This window comes from Crocuta crocuta, unplaced genomic scaffold (assembly GCF_008692635.1).
Source record: "Crocuta crocuta isolate KB4526 unplaced genomic scaffold, BGI_CrCroc_1.0 scaffold1269, whole genome shotgun sequence".
Taxonomy (NCBI): domain Eukaryota; kingdom Metazoa; phylum Chordata; class Mammalia; order Carnivora; family Hyaenidae; genus Crocuta; species Crocuta crocuta.
The window spans coordinates 224968-240784 of NW_027531335.1; the positions used below are offsets into that span (position 1 = coordinate 224968).

Consider the following 15817-nt stretch of genomic DNA (forward strand, 5'->3'; position numbering starts at 1 on the left):
ATACCTATATATAGGAAGCTACAGCTTTCTCATCTTACTGGAAGAAAGAAGGTACGTGATTCTCAGATTTTCTCAATTAGCTCCAGTCCAGAATGACCTTCCTTTACAATGTTCCCAGCCTCTGCTTTCTCCTTGCATTTATGATTCCCCCTCCCAAATATTTTCAAATCTATAAATCTTTATGACTTGCTACAGCCGTTTAATTTCATCCTTTACCATCCTTTGAAGATGAGGAGGAGGAATTTTCTGGGTTCCTTCTTGAATGATGAGCACGTAGTGGAAAATTATTGATTCATGAACCTTTCTCGAAATTAATGCTGAGGTATGGGGGGGGAGTGGGTCATTTCTTTTGTCATGACAGAGAAGGTGGTAATGTGAAAGCATGTGTCCTCATGTTGGAGGGGTGGAGGAGGCTTTTATTTTCCTTCTGTGCTAGTATTTGGTGTAGGTCATTCCCTTAACTTTTGCTGAGGGCCACAATTTAATGTGAATCAACTGTCATCTTCTTTTATGCGATTGTGGTGCATTTCATGTTATGCACGGTAATGTGAACTAGGTATCGATACCTCGTTTTATGGTGCGCTGTAAAGCAAGTGCCAGGTTTATTTCGAACCACATTTGAGCTTGTTTTCAAGGGCTGATTTTGAAAATCTGTAAATATCCAAGAAACTGTAAGCAGGGTAGGAAGAGTTAAACACATTTGCTTATTGATGGTGGTAGATCATTTCTCTAGATGGGAAAGATGGGAAAAAAAGGCCTTAAATGATAATAGTCAATAAGTAGTATCTTATGGGGCGCCTGGGTGGCTCCGTTGGTTAAGCCTCCGACTTCGGCTCCGGTCATGATCTCACAGTTCGTGGGTTCGAGCCCTGCGTTGGGCTCTGTGCTGACAGCTCAGAGCCTGGAGCCCGCCTCGGATTCTGTGTCTCCCTCTCTCTCTGCTTCTGCCCTGCTCGCACTCTGTCTCTCTCTCTCCCTCAAAATAAATAAACGTTAAAAAAAAAAATCAAGCAAACAAATAATATCTTATGCCAGCTTTGTGCATAAACCACTGCGCCCAGCATAGAGGGGAATAGAAAGGGCACATTCGACATGGTCATTCATCATCTGGGAGTTTCTATTTCTTGTTGCAAGAAGCAATTCTTTCATGACGGGATTGACGTACATACGTGCTGAGCAGCGGTAAACCTAAATACGCTAACGACATCTAATGTTGAAAGGGTAACTAAACGAACCGAACCTATGCTTTTTCCTTTTCTTTTTTTCTCTAGTGCCCCAAAATGCGGCGTCATGCGTTCGAACTCAAGATGTTAGATAAGTATAGCCATTATCTGGCTGCTGAAACTGAACAGGAAATGGAGGAATGGTTGCTAACTTTGAAAAAGATTATTCAGATCAATACCGACAGTTTAGTGCAAGAGAAAAAGGAGACAGTAGAAACCACACAAGGTCAGAATTTCTAAATGATTCATTATCGAGGTAGAACTCTTATCTTTACTCCGTGGGAATGTCCTTTGTGTAGGGTGAATATAGAACTCTTAATCTTGAAGGTTGCCCTACTTCCTCATTAAAAGTGACTGTGGAGGTTGATAGATTTCCTTTTTTTATTTTTTTTTCGAAGCGTTGAAGCTGCATGGGCTCTGACACATGAAATATAACCAGACTAAAACGGATAGGGAATTCATGGCAGATTGTCAAAAGCCCATTAAAGTTTTCCCTATGCTTTCATAATCAAAATCCTTTGCAGTAAATCTAGTAGGAGAGACGGGTTGGGAGAGATAGTTAGGATATTCTTGTTAGGTGATTAGTAATGGTCTGCATGGTTTAGAACATCTGCTTTTAATGAATTTTTGCAGAAGATGAAACTAGCAGCCAAGGAAAAGCCGAGAACATCATGGCCAGCTTGGAAAGGAGCATGCATCCGGAACTGATGAAGGTACATCGTTCTTCTGGCAACTCGCCTTCAACTGAGACAATGCAGGATTAGCTCTTAGCTGTAATGCTGGATTCCATTTGGCAATGTCATTTCGGAGTTAAAACCCACAGCAATTAGTGAAAGAGGTAGAGATTATAAGAGAAAAGTTACATTCCTACAGTCAGAGTTATGAGGGCCTACGACCAGTGTGGAACATTTTTTCCCCCCTAGATGACAGAAGGTACTTTTACACTTTTACATTTTTGTGACTTTATTAATGCCATTCATAAAATAAATTTTCTTCATTCAAGGGGCTGTTGACGCAGATTGAACGCGATATTCAGTCTAATGATCTGCATATGTTAGTTTCGTGTGAAAATCACGTACTCTGTCTGTATGTAAATACATACATATACGTATATGAATAATTTCATCAGAGAAAGATTTTGGTGACCAGACGTCATTTGCGTTAATTACTGCACTCTTTGAAGTTTGAAATGAACTGATTTAGAAAGCGTAGAGCTGATTATCATACCTATCACAGTAGATTACATATTTTACTCTATGGACTCTAAACTATAGTAGAGCAGAAGCTTATATACCCCATTCATTCATTTAAATCCTCATTAAACCCATTGATAGTTTCACTCGATTCCCCTTCCTGGACTACTAAATGACACCAGCATAGTTCTTTTTTTTCTGCTTAAAATGTATGCGTCTCTTAGAAGAAAAAAAATTCCCTTCTCTTAAACTTCACGTATATTTTCCAAGACTGAGGAACACGCTGATTTAGGTTTTCTACGGTTTTGTAGAGCTTAATGTGTCCTTTCTGAGTCTTTGACATTCCAGGCTATAAGTGATGGAATCAAATTTTGTGTGTCCTACCCCATGGCTGGCACCGTGGTTGTGGGGAAGATAGTGTTTTGTCATTTGTTTTTCTTTTGCATTCAAATATCTGATATTCCTTTTTTTGTACTACAGTGGGTTGATCAAGATTCTGGATGTTATGAGAGGCACATAGAAGGTATAAGAACTCGATCTATAGCTTATCATGGGTTGTAGCGATGGTGACTCTCACCCAGCACTTTCTTTTTTTTTCTAAATATGTTTTAAGTTACATGGAACTGGGGAATAGTATATTTTCGAAGATCTGTCAAAGGGTAGTTTCACAGACCAAGTATTTTTTTTTTTTTTTTTTAAAGTAATCTCTACACCCACCATGGGGCTTGAACTCACGACCCTGAGATCCGGAATTGCCCGCTCTCCCAACTGAGCCAGCCAGGCGCCCCACCCAGACTCGATATTTGAATGTTATTGAATACTGTTTTGAAGGAAACAAAGTAATGTTTTGTGTGTGTATTCTTAATTTCAGTATGGCAGAGAAACCGAGCAGCTAAATAAACTCAGCAGAGGGGACGGAAGACAGAATCTGTTTTCCTTTGATTCGGAAGTCCAGGTACCAGTCACCTATTTCTTTAAATAATCATAGAATGATCGCTTATTCAGGTAAACAACATCTGTGAAATGTTGAAACCGCTGGTGTTTTGTACCGCCGGGCCGTACCTGTTGTTTCCGATTTGTCATGCTCGCTTTGAACAGGTAGCTGAACAGCTAACTTCCTCAAGAGGACTGTCACATATGCAAATAGCCTGAGACTGAGTACACGTTTTCTTTTTTCTCCTTCCCTGTATTCTTTTTAGTTCATCTCACTCCTCAAAAGCGATAAATAAAAGAACCCTTAAAGATGGTTCCTATGCTCTATAAACCCATTAAATTCAAGTGTGATCTAGAGGCAGCAGGTATCTGCGGTAGAAGGAACACCAGTGTGATTGATTTTCTGCTCCCGATGTTCATGCTTGTTTTAATCCCACTTCAAGGGGAAGGTACTGTGGGGATGTGGCCGTTTATGTGCATTTGTGTATTTTAACCTCTTTCATGAGAGTGAGGCACCTTTTTGTACTAAGATCTGCAGTTCGTATTTAAGTCCATATTTTCTCATTGAAATGCTGATTTATTTAAATGGAAAAATTCAACAGTATGCAAGTATTAGAAATACTTTTCTTTTTTAAAAATGTGTTTATTTTGAGAGAGAGAGTGTGGAGCAGAGGGGGGAGAGACAGAGAGAGAGAGAATGAGAGAGAGAATCCCAAGCAGGCTCCACGTTCAGCGCAGAGCCCGCTGTGGGGCTCGATCTCAGGACTGTGGGATCATGACCTGAGCTGAAACCAAGAGTCTGACGTTAACCGACCGAGCCACCCAGGCACCCCTACAAATATTTTTCCTGACATATTTCACGAGAAAATTAAATTATTTGGGGGAAAGACAGATTCTTTTTCCACTTTTTTCTACATGAGATAATTTGGAGATGTTTTTTGAAGCCTGAAAGTTTGCTTTATGTAAGAATTTATTTTTTTCTTAGTGAAAATGGATCATAAAAATATAATTTGGGGAAGACTGATTTTATTGTTTGTGCTTTGAACGATTTAAATTTTTTTTTTTTAAGTTTCAAATGGGAAAAATGTATAGACTATAAATAATGCAGACATTTTTCCTTAAGTAAAAATGCCACAAGAAAAAATAAAATTATTTGGGGGGGAAATTTAAAAAAAATGTTTTAGCTCCTTTTTTCTTTCTTTTTTTCCTAAGTTTGTTTTTATCTATCTATCTATCTATCTGTCTATCTATCTATCTATCTATCTGTTTATAAATGTTTGTTTACATTTGAGAGAGAGCACAAGTTGGGCTGGGGCAGAGAGAGAGAGAGAGACAGACAGACAGACACAGAATCTGAAGCAGGCTCCAGGCTCTGAACTATCAGCACAGAGCCCGATGCGGGGCTTGAACTCACGANTCAAGCCTGAAAGCCGTTATCAGTGAGCCATGGTCGTCAGTGAAGAATTCACTGTGGCGCTGACACCTTGAAGCACAAAACCGTTGAATTGAATGTCGATTAGGGAAGGCAGTGTCCTCGCAGAGCAATCTGTTCTCTGTGTTGCGTACCTTTTCCGGGCGGGGTGCGCTGCTCTGCGATCAGCCTTCTCTTTTGACCACAGCACAATGTTTCGAGAGAGATTTTCCACCACTGACCCCAGCGCATAAAGACACACCGGCTGACCGAAGGGGGTGGCCGGAACTTGGAAAACCCGGGGAAGGCCCTGGGTCCCGGCCACTGTACTTGGAGGCCTCAGAAGGGAAGGGGTTTGGGGGCTGGGGTGCTCTAGTCCAGTTTTCCTCCTCACATTCCACTTGGTCCGTGAGAGCGAAGGGAGAGCAGATAAATGGGCGGAAATTAGAATTGATCTCCATGGCAATGGCTGGCCTCTGCTGGCTTCACAGATAAGTGTTCAAGAGGGAGCTGTCTAGTCCCACACGTTTGCGCTCGGTTCGTAGATAAATGGACTCGGGGGCGGGCGGCGGAGGGGGCTGGTGCTTTCAGGTGTGAATATCCTACTTAGGCCCCTTTAAGGAGGACGTTTTGTCCGTGAGGCAGGCTAGGTCGGAACGGCTGTAATTATCCAAGACTCTTCCGGCACAATACCTGTTCTGGCTTGAATTACTCAGGCAGCTGAGAAAAAGTCTTGTGTTTCTTGGCTTGAGCTGTCTACACTGGCGGTATATTCTACTCCGATTCACCGAGTCCTCTCCCGCCGGCCGGCTCTCTGATCCTGTGGTATAGTGAGTCCCCCCACAATCCATACGTCCCCTCCCATTTGTGAATGCCACGTGAAATCTGTTCGGATATTCCCAATGAACGAATGGGCTCCCATCGCCTGCGTTGTGGGAGCTGAAGAGGAGGATTCTAGGCGTCTCTTTGAGGGACCGATTCGTCCCTTGCCGAGAGGAATTCCTGGACGCCCAGTATCTGTTTTTAAAACTTAAAATCATTTTTTTGGGGAAATACCTATAATTAACAAACGTCGCTGGCAGCCAGGGGGCAGCCCCCAGCTCTGTTAGAAGCTGAGCTCATTGTTTGTCACTTTTCGAAGCTGACGCCTCTCCCTCTGCTCATCATTGAAAAGTAGGTGGTCCCCAGGGTCTAGTTCCTGCTTAGTAACCTCACCTCCAACTGAGCACATCCCACACTGAGCTCACCATCTCTACGCACCCTCCCCCACCCCTGCTATTCAGTTTTATTCCGCAGCTGAGTTCATAACAGCACAGTCTACCGAATCTGTCTAAGTTAGGGACCACCGTGTTATTTGGATGCCTCTCATGGCCATTCGTGGCAGTTTTGCCACCTGCATACCTTGTAAAAGACAAAAAAAAAAAAAAATCTCTATCATCCTGGAACGTATGTTTTGTGGGGAAGGCCCATAGCAGCTAAGTACATACAAAAAAAAGTCATGTTAGAAAACTTAAATCAAGGAAAGGGAGTATGTAGACGTCAGAGTGTGCAGTTCTCTATAGGGAGTTAAGGAAGGTCTCTGGAAGTGCCAGTTGGTGGGAGGCATGAATGTAATTAGGGAGTAAGGCATGCATCCAACTGACAGAACAGCAAGTGCAAAGGCCCTGAGGTGGGAGTGTACTTGGTGTGTTGGAGAGATAACCAAGGAGGCCAGTGTGGCTGGAACAGAGTGTGGGGGTAGGGTCGAGGGAGTCGAGGGAGGTAGGGACTCCTGTCCTATAGGGCTTTGTCGGCCATAGTACAGACCTGTGACTTTTCCAGTGCCTAAGATCAGAGTCTCGTCATTTGCTTCTAGGATTTCTCTGTCGGCGTTTGAACCTTAGTGTAAGAGCTCTACAAAGGCTTACTGAATGAAAAAAATAAAAAGTTCAAACGAAGTGTGGCTAGAGAATCGTAGGATTCTGTGGTTTTCACTTCAAGACCTGTATTCCTATGAATCCTATTTTTAACAAAACGACTTCTTCTCCTCTGTTTTGTAGAGGTTGGACTTTTCAGGAATCGAACCAGATATAAAGCCATTTGAGGAAAAGTGCAATAAACGTTTCCTGGTAAATTGCCATGATTTAACTTTCAATATCTTGGGTCAAGTTGGAGACCATGCAAGAGGACCGGCCACAAATGTACGTACGACTTGCCCTTCCACGTCCCTTAACGGCAGGGCACTGAGGAAATGCTCTTCTTGTTTTATCACTAGAACGAGTTTACGGGGTGAAAATTCCCCAACATCGTCGACCTATTCAAAATAGCAGGTAGAGTAGGCTCTTGACCTTCACAAGGGACGTGTCCCCAGAACCTGGAAAATCCTCTATCGGCTGCTCATCACGGCGCGTCCCCGTGCAGTCCGCTGGCCTCACTCGTTCCCCTAGTGTGAATTCATTTTGTTCTTCACGGGAAATTCTAACTATTAGCCGTCACGGATCATTTGAGTCTCCCAGAAATACTTGAAACTATAAATGTTTACATCACCAAAGAGACGGCATTTTCTGCTCGTCTTTATTTTTTTGGTTCCGGCTTTGTCTTTGAAACGTATCCACGATGAGGAGTTCATCCCTTCCCAAGTGGCTGAAATGCACTAGCAGACGTTCTGCGTATAAAGGGTTAATCTTTATGCCGCTTGGCACGAAATTTCTCTTTGTGACCGGCTCTCAAATGCCATCTGTAGGGAGGAATCGCGCCTTCCCAAACTGCTGACGGGGCAAAGCTTTTGTCAGATAATTTGATGTTGATGGATATTAGCTCTTATTAGATGTATAATCGAGTAACATAACAAAAGGGAAGGTTTAGGTCTATTCTACAATATTGGCATTCTTTTCCAGTAATGTCAGGAAACCTACAGAGAATCACATTTTATTCAGAGAACAATTGATGTTCTTTAAAGGCGCCTTCGGATTTTGACGCGTTGAAAGAATACGTAACTTGTAAAATTATTTATGCCTGACCAAAGTTAACATTTGATAGCCTGTTATTTCAGAATACTCTTTCTTCTATGCAAATGAGTCCGAATGCCTTGGTAGCTAACTGTGACACCCGAAAAGAAAGCTCCTCCCAGAACCTCGAGGAATAAAAACATCATCTTGTCATTTGCTTCCATCCCGCACCCCGCCGAAGAGTCTTGGCTTCAAAATGCCCTCATTTTCGTTCCAGGTTGAACCCTTTTTTATCAATCTCGCTTTATTTGACATAAAGAACAACTGTAAGATTTCAGCTGACTTCCACATAGACCTGAATCCTCCATCTGTTCGTGAAATGCTGTGGGGTGCTTCCGCTCAGCTGGCCGCTGATGGACCCCAGAGAGGCTCTTTACCGGAGTCTTTGATTCATGGAATTGCTGAATCCCAGTTACGCTACATAAAGCAGGTAGGGAGATCTTCCAGGCTTGAGAATAAGAAACAGAAACCCTCTTAGGTTGTTCTGTCCGTTCAGATGGATGTTTTCATGGGTGTCTCTTTTGTTGTTGTTTTTTACATTTTTTAAATGTTTATTTATTTTTGAGAGAGAGAGACAGAGACAGAGCACGAGCAAGGGAGGGACAGAGAGAAAGGGAGGCACAGAATCCAAAGCAGGTTCCAGGCTCTTAGCTGTCAGCCCAGAGCCTGACGCGGGGCTCGAACTCACAAACCGTGAGATCATGACCTGAGCTGAAGTTGGCTGCTTAACTGACTGAGCCACCCAGGTGCCCCTGTTTTTTAATTTTTGAGAGAGAGAGAGAGAGAGAGAGAGATTGTGAGCAGGGAAGGAGCAGAGAGGGGGCGGGGACAGAGGATCTGAAGCAGGCTCTGCGCTGATAGCACCAAGCCCGATGCGGCGCTCGAACTCAAATACCGTAAGATCATGACCTGAGCCGAAGTCAGATGCTCAACCGACTGAGCCACCCAGGAGCCCCTTCCTCAGATTAAAAAAAAAATTTTTTTAAGTAATTTCTACACCCAGTGTGAGGCTCGAACTCACAACCTTGGGGTAAAGAGTCATGTGCTCTTCTGACTGAGCCAGTTTCGTGCCCCCCATTAGATTCTTCCTTAGGACCCAAGCAGAGGTCACCCCTTTGCGGAAGCTTAGGAACTGTGTACGGAGCTTTACAGAGCAGAGGAGAGCCCTGTGGCTGCAGCCTGACTACTGAGCAGAGAATGGAGTTCTGAGCAGACCCCCCTGAGGAAAAGGACATTAGGCACGGAAGGGAGGGGCCCCGTCTGAATGAAACGTCAACCACCATCAGGGCAAGTTTTGTGATGGTCACAGATTGGAGGCTCTGTTTTTGGAAGGTTCGAGAACAGCATCGAGGGTCCCTGCGTCTATTTGGCTACACCCCTGGTTGAGGTGCTGTCAGGTCAATGCCCCTCAAATCCCTGGCTGGCTGCAGCCCCGTGTCAAAAGGTCCCCACACGGACGANAGTCTCCCGTGTTGTCTGGGATTTAGGAGCCTCGTTTGTGAGTTGGCGGGGTTCATGCCGACCCCGCATGAATAGGTAGTTTTAATGGAGCATAAAGGCTCTTTATCCAAGGAGTTCTGGTTGCAAAGCAACGGGAAGGAGCTGTTTATGTCACATACACAATGCTGTACCCTTCTGTCCTGTGTGGTGCAAAGAAGCCCCTTCACAGCGAGCCTGATGCGTCCCTGGCATTTTGACCTCTGACCACACTGGAGGCCAGGAGATAAGGTTACACAGAGCAGAATTGATGGTCTTCCTTCTTGACTTTTGTAACTTGGAGGAAACTGAAATGTGGCATAGAGTTTAAATTTCTTTTTTTTTTTTCTTTTTGACGTTTATTTATTTTTGAGAGAGACAGAGAGTGCCAGCAGGGGGAGGTGCAGAGAGAGAAGGAGACACAGAATCGGAGACAGGCTCCAGGCTCCGAGGTGTCAGCACAGAGCCCGACGCGGGGCTCGAACTTCCAAACCATGAGATCATGACCTGAGCTTAAGTTGGATGCTTAACCGACTGAGCCACCCAGGCGCCCCTGAATTTCTTTTTTTTTTTTTTTATGTTTGTTTATTTATTTTTGAGAGAAGGAAAGATAGGGCCAGGGAGGGGGAGGGGCAGAGAGAGAGGGAGGCGCACAGGATCCGAAGCAGGCTCCAGGCTCTGAGCTGTCAGCACAGGGCCCGACGTGGGGCTCAAACCCACGAACCGTGAGATCATGACCTGAGCTGAGATTGGACGCTTAACCGACTGAGCCACTCAGATGCCCCTCTTTTTTATTTTTTTAGTGTTTATTTTTGAGAGAGAAAGAGAGAGAGAGAACGAGTTTTCGAGTTGGAGAAGGGCCGAGAGGCAGGGGGAGAGGGAAAGAATCCCAAGCAGCCTCCATGCTGTCAGCACAGAGCCCGACGTGGGCCTCAAACTCACGAACCAGGAGATCATGACAGCTGCACTCAAGAATCGGAGGCTCAACCAACCGAGCCAGCCAGGTGCCCCCTGGGTCACTCTCACTGTTAAAGGCTAATTTGGTATCCCACTGACTTTGCGAACCAGGATATTTGTAATTTGGGGGGTTCATAAATAACACTGCATTCAGCATGCATGTGCACACGTTAGCTCACTTACTGAGTTACGTCCTTAGAATACGCTCCAAGCATCAGGGGTTCCTGCGTTCAGGGCTCTGCTCACCGGTACAGGTTGCTAAATGGCGGAGGAAGACTTTACACATACATTTACTTCCCTCTTCGGTCTTTCCCTCTGTTGCCTCTTTGTTACTCAGATGATAGTTGTCACATATGTGAACACTCACCACTGCAGCATATGCTTCTAAAAGAGATTGAGCAAGGGGCGCCTACATTGGCTCAGTTGACTGAGTGTTCGACTTCGGCTCAGGTTCTGATCTCGAGGTTCGTGAGTTCAAGCCCCGTGTCGGGCTCGCTGCTGTCCACGCAGGGCCCGCTTCGGATCCTCTGTCCCCCTCTCTCTTTGCCCCTCCCCTGTTTGCTCTTTCTCTCTCTGTCTCTCACAAATAAACCAACATTAACAAAAAGAGATTGAGCAAGTACACTACAAAAGTATTTAAGAGTCTGCTACGGAATTATGTGTAACCTTTCCTGCACCGTATCCAAGAAGTCCTTTGAAGCCAGTGGCGTATTTACCGTACTACTGCCCCATACTCACCTTGTATGTTCAAGGCATGGAGTTTAAGTTGTGGTCATGGGCGTCATCCCACCTGTAATCTAAATCATGAAGAAAATCAACAGTTTTTTTTTTTTTTCTTTCTTCAATATCTCTGGTATGCCAGAATTTTCCACCTGTGTCTCATGTAATCCTCATAGTCTTGTGAGGTGAGGGAAGGGCAGATCGGGAGGTGAAGTCAGCGGGCCACCATTACATGGCCAAATAGTGGTGAAGGCAGGATTGGAAACCAGGTCTGGCTAAAAGACCCCAATTGATAGTGTCTGGCGTTCTACACCGCGGTCTAAAATGCAGTGGTAGCAGCCGCATTTGGAACTCGAGGAGGGCTCAGGGCTTGGGAGTTAACATGGGGGGGGAGGGCATGGAAGAGGTGGGGCTTAACCGGACTTCAGGAATACATGAGAGGTGGGAAGGGGACAGCGATAGGAAGTGGCCCTCAATGGCTTTATCGTCCTGCACCCTTTTAAGATCTGCTGATGATACCAGGAGGTGGTCATTGACTCCAGTTAGTTAAATCTTTCATTTTGGAGAATTTTTTTTTTCTTGTTCTTCAACTTCTTCCTGTTTAGGACTAGGAAGTAGTGCTGTGTCAGAGAGAGACTGGGTGTGAGCAGATCGGAGCCTAAAGCCCAGCTCGTCGGTTTTTCAGCTGACACAGCAACTTAAGCACGTCTTGGCGCCATTGTGTTTCTCTTGCTCCTTTACAAAGTCCCTTATTTTCACGACACCCCAGCAAAGTAGGTGGGTACTGTGACCATACCCGTTTTACAGATGAGCAGACTGAGGCACAGAGCCATCCAGGAGTAGCTTGCCTGGGATCCCAGGACTTAGAAGATGAAGAACAGGACCTGAAAGTGGGTCTAGCCGGTTTCAAAGCCCACCGCGCTTGCCCGGTATCAGACGGTGGCCATAATGGTGATCGTGGATAACCAAGTGGGAGCACCGTGCTCTTAGCTGCTGTCAGAGTTCTGCAAAGTCTTATACTCATTGCTGGCACCCGTGTGGGGAGATGCTCAGTGTCCCGGGAAAAGAGATAGTAGGTGCTCAGTGAACATTAGCCGTCACAATAATCAGGCTTGCTGTTCTCATCCCACCTCATTGTGTGACGTGTTGGATGTTTGGCCTCCGGGGCTGAGGCAGTGCAGCCTGGGCTGGGTTTATGGCCTGTGTGTTTATGGCCTGCCAGCCAGGGCTGCAGACCCCTTCGCTCACTCACTGCATAAACTTCTGTAAGCCTTGGCTTTTCCATCTGTCCAATGGGTATATTGCAGTGCCTGCATTCAAGGGCTTTTCTGAAGATGAATGTAGAGAATGCACAAAACCCATCCGGGACAGCTAGGTGACAGCCGCGAAGTGTGAGACTGCACTCAAAGTGTGTTGCTCGGCACACCTTCGGCAGGGTCAGCGGATGCCAGGTGTCTCACCACACCCGAGCGGCGTGTTCCTGGGAGTATCAGAGCTCAGGGGGCGCCTGGGTGGCTCAGCCAGTTAAGCGGCCGACTCTTGTTTCGGCTCAGGGCATGATCTCACGGTTTGCGTGTTCGAGCTCCGCTTCGGTCCCTGTGCTGACTGTGCAGAGCCTGCTTGGGATGCGCACGCGCTTGCGCACTCTCTCTCTGCCCCTCCCCTGTTTGTGCTCTCTCTTTCAAAATAAAATTAAAAGAAAAAAGAAATCAAGTTCTGTGACCTTGCAGTGCTTTGGGCCACTCTAGTAATAACTGGATCCGTAACGTGCGGTACATGGAAGCCGTACAGGAAATCTTTGGAATAGCTTATTGCCATCCCCATCCCCATTTCGCAGATGAGAACCTGAGGCGTGGGCACAGGATGTGACTTGCCGAAACCTATACATGGTAGAGCCAGAATTTCAACCCAGGAAATTTGACTCCCAAGCAGTTTTTAACTGCTTCCTTCCCTGCTTGCAGCTTGGGAATTCAGAGGTGAATCTGCTGTTCTCAGGGATCCTTAGGAGCCGTTGGACTTGGGGGGAATTACTCAGGGTCTTGACACGGAGTTTTCTGCTCTTCCCTGTATGCCATAGAGTGTTCTCTCCGGAGCAGATGAGATAATGTGTCTGAGATGTTTGGAAAACTGGAACGCATGATCTTAACACAGCGGGTAATATACCAAAGAGCAAAATGAAACTTGGTGTAGTCCCAGTGATGGCTTTTTCCATTTGAATTCATTTGTCCGGTGCTCCTTGGAACAACAGACATAACCAACTAACAGGCTATTTGGAAGATAATGTATTTGGAAGGAGCTGAGCTGGAGAGTGGATCAGGTGGTCCTTTCACACGTATTCATAGAAAACGTTACGGGGCGCCTGGGTGGCTCAGTCAGTTGAGGGTCCGACTTCAGCTCAGGTCATTATCTCTCAGATCGTGGGTTCGAGCCCCGCGTTGGGCTCCGTACTGACAGCTCGGAGCCTGGAGCCTGCTTCGGATTCTGTGTCTCCCTCTCTCTCTCTCTGCCCCTCCCCTGCTCATGCTCTCACTCTCTCTCTCACACAAAAATAAGTAAACATTGAAAAATTAAAAAAAAAAAAGACAACGTATATAACGTTGGGTGCATCTACATCCGCATCCTTAAATGGAACATGCAGGAAAGAACCAAATTTTGGATCCTCAGTCCCCACATTGAAAGCTGGAGCTCTTCAACTGCAGTGAAGTATTTTATTTTCTTCCTCTCAGCGGCAATTAGTATTAATTGTGAGTGAATTGCTCTGGCGTGATGCACAGCTAGTTTTGAAAATGCTTATCCCATTCCACTTGAGAACCGCACGCTATTTTAACACATGCCGACCAAGCTAAACGAATACATGCTGTATTAATTAGGCCTAAGAATGCACCTTGCAGACACAGCCATACACAAGAGGCTAAGCAGCAATGGTGACAGCTACCTCTCGGGGACTAATAGATGTGAAGTCGGTGACAAAATAGAAAATCTGGGGGTCCCTGGGTGGCACAGTCTGTTAAGTGTCCGACTGTGTTTTTAATTTTTTTTCATGTTTATTTTTGAGTGAAAGAGACAGTGCGAGCGGGGGAAGGGCAGAGAGAGGGGGACAGAAGCCGAAGCGGGCTCTAGGCTCTGAGCAGTCAGCACAGAGCCCGACGCGGGGCTCAAACTTGTGACCCACTAGGTCATGACCTGAGCTGAAGTTGGATGCTTAACAGACTGTGCCACCCAGGCGCCCCGAGCATCTGATTCTTGATCTCATTTCGGGTCATGATCTCGTGGTTTGTGAGTTTGAGCCCTACATCGGGCTCTGTGCTGACAGTGCAGAGGCTGCTTGGGATTCTCTCTCCCTCTTTCTCTGCCTCTCCCTCATTCACGCCCTCTCTTTCTCTCAAAATAAATTAATAAACATTAAAAAATTAAAAAAATAGAAAATCTGTTTTGAAAGAAGCATTGGGAGTTTTAGAAACTGTATGAGAGGTAATGCTGTCTATTTTCAGCATCCTGGACATGACCCTGTGTTGGCTGTCCACATTCGATGCTAAACACACGAGGAACCGTTAGTCATGCAACTAGATGTGTGAAGTTACATAAAAACATCTAATGGGGGGCGCCTGGGTGGCTTAGTCGGTTAAGCGTCCGACTTTCGCTTAGGTCATGATCTCGTGGTTCGTGGGTTCGAGCCCCGCGTCGGNCCCAGCAAAGGTATTTATAAAGATCGTTTGCGAATATTTCAGCTTCATGTAAAATTTGCCTTTTACTGGTATTTTTAACACTGTTCTTAAAACCCTCGCGAAAACCTTATTCTCTCAGTATGCGGTGTATTCTGAAAACACCGTATGCTATGTGAGTACCCGTGCTACCCTTGACCATGACTCTTTTCCCTTTTCATTTATGTTCTGTTTACGTGACAGTCTGATTTCTGGCTGCTTATCAAAATAAGAGCTAAAGGCTTTGAGGCGACATCTGTTCGTTGACACCGTATCCTTGGCGATAGTCGTTCTTTATTTCCAGCCCTCACATATAGCCCTAGAATGTCAGAGCTGGGAAGTCCAGGCCCACAGTTCCCAAATGCCGATCTGCGCTGAAATTTCCTCCTGTCTCTTGATAAGAAAAGAAAGACAGGAGAAACAACAGTTCAAATGTAGGAAGCGAAACGTATTCAATTCGAGGGGCTGCCCTTTATTCTGAGATTTTTGTTCTGCCTACATTTGAAACATCAGGCCTATGAGTCTTCTCGTGAAATGTTGGCATATTTTAAATGGTAGCGATTGTTTTTAGTGTTGGCTGTCTTTGGCTGGTGGCATTAAAAGTCAGCAAGCCGTGGAATCATCCAGGTTTCTGGATCACGAAATCTGCACTTCGGCAATCAGCGATGTGGTCCTTTCCCTTGTTTTATAAATGAGAAAGCTGAGGCCCAGAGGGGGGAAGCGTTCTTAGCACAGCTCGTTAGCTGTGCTAATTCGTGTGTGTGCGTGGGGGGGACATCTCCCCGATACAGATACCATTCTGCATCCCCAGGGATAAGGATCCAGTCAGCATTTCACAGCCTGTTGAGACTCTATGGGCCGTTAATCTTTTGTGATCTCCTAGTGCCTGTGCCTAACTAAATTAATTGCATTGACTCTTCTTCATCACTGGGCTTTTATCTTGGGAGTAGAAAGGTCAACTGTATTCAGAACCAACTTCTCCCAGGAATAATGAATCTCTGGCTGCTCGTGTATGAAAGGAAATACACATTAGACCTGCTCAGAATGTCCTGGGTACAGGTCTTTGGTACAAAACGTGCCTTCATCTGTTTCTGTCCCACTTCCGGTATCTCGATGAAGTTCTCCTTTAATGAGAAAACGTAAACCTTTTAAGAAAACGTGGGTCTTGGAGGGTGGGTAGCGTTACAACGCAGGTTTGGGTTTTATTCATAGCTTT

General features: G+C 45.5%; 1 protein-coding gene across 1 annotated transcript in view; it reads left to right on the forward strand.

Moving 5' to 3' along the window:
- Positions 1-15817, forward strand: part of DOCK11 (dedicator of cytokinesis 11) — a 147138-nt gene that overhangs the window by 18797 nt on the left and 112524 nt on the right. Inside the window, exons 8-13 of the mRNA XM_077771917.1 lie at positions 1272-1449; positions 1857-1936; positions 3288-3371; positions 6800-6940; positions 7965-8177; positions 12978-13034. Coding sequence (XP_077628043.1) covers positions 1272-1449; positions 1857-1936; positions 3288-3371; positions 6800-6940; positions 7965-8177; positions 12978-13034 — 753 coding nt within the window. The remainder of the gene's footprint in view (positions 1-1271; positions 1450-1856; positions 1937-3287; positions 3372-6799; positions 6941-7964; positions 8178-12977; positions 13035-15817) is intronic.